Source organism: Mandrillus leucophaeus, unplaced genomic scaffold, assembly GCF_000951045.1.
Source record: "Mandrillus leucophaeus isolate KB7577 unplaced genomic scaffold, Mleu.le_1.0 Scaffold524, whole genome shotgun sequence".
NCBI lineage: Eukaryota > Metazoa > Chordata > Mammalia > Primates > Cercopithecidae > Mandrillus > Mandrillus leucophaeus.
The window spans coordinates 1146471-1150220 of NW_012105631.1; the positions used below are offsets into that span (position 1 = coordinate 1146471).

At 35.6% G+C, this 3750-nt stretch overlaps 1 protein-coding gene across 1 annotated transcript in view; it reads left to right on the plus strand.

Annotated features, from left to right (window-relative positions):
- The window catches only part of SYNE1 (spectrin repeat containing, nuclear envelope 1), a 570706-nt gene that overhangs the window by 142976 nt on the left and 423980 nt on the right, over positions 1-3750 (plus strand). Inside the window, exons 6-8 of the mRNA XM_011996807.1 lie at positions 1424-1444; positions 1911-2003; positions 2634-2812. Of these exons, the coding sequence (XP_011852197.1) occupies positions 1424-1444; positions 1911-2003; positions 2634-2812 (293 nt within the window). The remainder of the gene's footprint in view (positions 1-1423; positions 1445-1910; positions 2004-2633; positions 2813-3750) is intronic.

Below are 3750 nucleotides of genomic sequence, written 5' to 3' on the forward strand. Positions count from 1 at the left end.
AGGGCATGTGCTTGCTGTGGCTCTGGGAATCACACTTTGAGAACCTCTGGCTCAACATCCTTCTGCTCTGGTTTTATCTGTCAATATGGTCCCATCTTCTTTCTGGCTTCTGGAAATTCTTCAGTCTCTTTGGATGTGTCTCTGTTGCCCATCCTACCCTCCTAGGCTATTAAGAATGTATTGTAAATTCAATAGGATTTTGCAAGAGATGGGAGGTTAAATAAACAGACAAACCAACCTGTGCTCCCTAAACTCATTGTGAAACACATTTTAGGGCAGATAATCATGAAAAACATTTTTTTTCACAAGTTAGGCAAAAGACCCTTAGGTTCTGTAATAGATTGAATATGTTAACAATGTACAATTCTAAGTACAGTTGGAACTGGGTTGAGGTAGGATATTTCAAATTATATTCAATAGCATTTAAAAAAAATGATACACAAAGAAAAGGAAGCAATTTTCCCCTATGAAATGCATTAATCTTATGGATATTAGCATATGTTATAAATGTTTGGTGTATACATGCTAAAATGGAAGTGGGAAAATTCTGGAGAAGTTGTAAAATGAAACTCTCACAATGATCCTAGAGATCATAGTATATTCTTTCACAAAAAGTTAAAAAAAACCTGGTGTTCTTTATTTTCCACAAACATATATTAAATGTCTTATACTGCTTGATTCAAAAGAAGTAGCTATACAAGTTTATAATCTATGCCAGTTCTCAATTTTTATTATCTGTCATTGAACCTGATGAATGAACTTCACCAGTGAGACAAAAATCCCATAGGCATACCTCGAATCATTTACAATTTTTGTGCCAGCTTTTACTCCACCCCTGTGATGTAAAACAAGTAAATTTAAACTTTCAGGAGTAAAGTATTTGTGAAATGATTTTGCATCTGACAAAAGTTTTTTAAATAAAAAATGTACAAACATCTGAGCTTTTTATTAATAACACACTTCATGAAATCTTGGCTGAGAATTATTGAGCTAGAGGTCTGAGGAGTACTTTATTATTATTGTTTCTGATTTGTGTTTAAGAATTACTAAAAGGATGTTTTTGATGGTAGGTTATAGAAATTGAATGAGATACATTTAACCATATAAATCCATTTTTGGGGGACTTAGCAAATAACTTTGTAGTAGCTGGGAAAACATTAGCATGAATAATTGGGGACAATTTTACATGGATTGACGTCTCTCCTGAATGCTTTATATGTCATTGTCCAAAAGTAGGGAACTGAATGCTAATAGTCTCTATTTTGCTATTTCTTGCCTTTCCTTTGTTTTTCTTTAAAACGTATTGCCACAGTCAGGTTCTAAACTGACTACCTACCTCTTTATTCCCTTTGAACAAATAACGCTGATTTTGAAAGATGATTTATGTATATCTATTATCTTCTCCCTTTGTTTTTCATGTCAGTCCTTGCACAGAGGATCACCGGTTAGTACAAATTTTAGAATTCTTAACTCCTGATTTTTATAGGTAAAAGGGAGCATAAGTTTCATGCTATTTGGTAACAAACTTCAAAGTAAGTGCATCTTCTTAAACTTCTCATTGCGGTTTCTCTTAAGCTCCAGTCAACCTCTAAATATAAAGAATAACATTTTTTTTTTTCTGTTTGGCATTTTTGTTGGTAATTCCCTGCATGTTATATTTTTTCAACCTTAAAGAAAAGAAGTTTCTGAAATCCATTTTATAGTTTTTACTTTGTACACCTAACAAATCCCCCTGAAATTTTCACTGAAACCATGTGCTTGTTTTGATACCTCACTCTACTTACTCCCGTGTACCATTACATAGGCATGATCAGAGCGTATTGATGTCTACTAAAGGCCTAATTGCTACATAATTAAATGAGTTATAATATTCTAGTACATTACTAGTACAGTTTTTCTTTTTTAAACAGATTAAATTAGTCAACATTAACTCCACCGATATAGCTGACGGCCGACCCTCAATAGTTCTTGGATTGATGTGGACCATTATTCTATATTTCCAGGTATTGTGCTACAGTTCCTTTTTTAGTTGATGCAATGTCATGGAGGGAGATGGTGGTGGCCATTTTAATAATGCTCTCATTTGTCATATCTTTGGGGTTGATCCTTAACTTAGCAGAAATGTACCTTTCACACATATGTTGTTTCTTTGGTAGCAGAATTTCCTCTTCTCCCTTGCAAAGCTGTTGCACATGGAATCTCAAATCCCAAAGTACTCCGGCAGAGGTGCCCAATCTGAAAAGTTAGCACCTCACAATGAAGATGAAATATGTTGCAGAAGGAGCTTAGGAAACTTTTCTGTTTTCTTTGGAAGGGAGCAGTTCTAAATTCCTTTTAGACATGAAGGAGAGAAATGAACTTGCCATTTTATCCAGAATAATTGTTCTAACCAGTAGGTTTTAGTTGATTAATTCATTCATGTATTCTATAAATATGTGTGTAAGATACAGCTGGGGTGGAATGGGAAGTGCTAAGAGGAGTAAAATATTAATCATGCCTTTTAAGAGCTTGCATTTTGTCAGGAATGTCAAGGGTGTTAACATAACTCATTTGTAGGTGGAAAAGTAAAACATCCGAGGAAATAATAACAAAGATAATGCTTCTATTTTTGCTGGCTGTTAACTCTCAAACAGATCGAAGAGTTGACCAGCAACCTGCCCCAGCTCCAGTCTTTGTCCAGCAGCGCATCCTCCGTGGACAGCATCGTTAGCTCTGAGACTCCCAGCCCACCAAGTAAACGGAAGGTGACCACCAAGATCCAAGGAAATGCTAAGAAGGCTTTATTAAAGTGGGTTCAGTACACGGCTGGCAAGTAAGTATCAAGAGTTTGTCTAAATTTGCAATCCATAAATAATTTGAGTTATGAATGTATTACTAATTGCACCTTCTAATGATTGCAAACTGTGAAGAGACATTTGAATGAATGACTTTGCTTTAGTGCTTGTTTCACTCTTTCCTTGAATTGAGATATAAACACAAATCACCACTAAGACTCTAGGAGAATGCTCTTATAAAATTAATTTTTTCTTTATTCATGTTTTTGGGCCTAATTAATTAAACTGATTAATCCTAAATTTTGAGTAGTGTGAGGGCTAATTCTATTTAGGTCATTGTTTAGAGTTTCTGCTCCTATTAAATAATCTTTACATAAATAAATTCGATGTTTAAACTTGGTTATCTCTTCATGAGACTAGTATGTTCTATTTAAGAAAAATGTGAACTAAGGTACACATTCCAAAAACATTATTTTTTTTTTATGTTCTGAAACTTTCTAGCAATTTTAGTTTTTAAATTTTTTCCCTTTGGTCTCATTTTTTATCCAGAGTGTAGATTTTTTTGTCAACTCTAGCTTTGTGAGCTGAGAATTTGCATCTAGTTTTCGGTTTTCCTCTAGGCATAATAAATTTACATGTGTATACATTTATATGATAACAGTGGATAGAAAATGACTGCTCTCAGACAGGTACAGTGACTCATGCCTATAATCCCAGCACTTTGGGAGGCTGAGGCAGGCAGATCACTTGAGTTCAGGAGATCGAGACCAGCCTGGCCAATATGGTGAAACCCCCATCTCTAATAGAAGTACAGAAATTAGCTGGGCATGGTGGCGTGCGCCAGTAAACCCAGCTACTCAGGAGGCTGAGGCACCAGAATCGCTTGAACCTGGGAGGTGGAGGTTGCGGTGAGCTGAGATCAAGATTGCGCCTTTGCACTCCAGCCTGAGCGACAGAGCTAGACTCCATCTCAAAA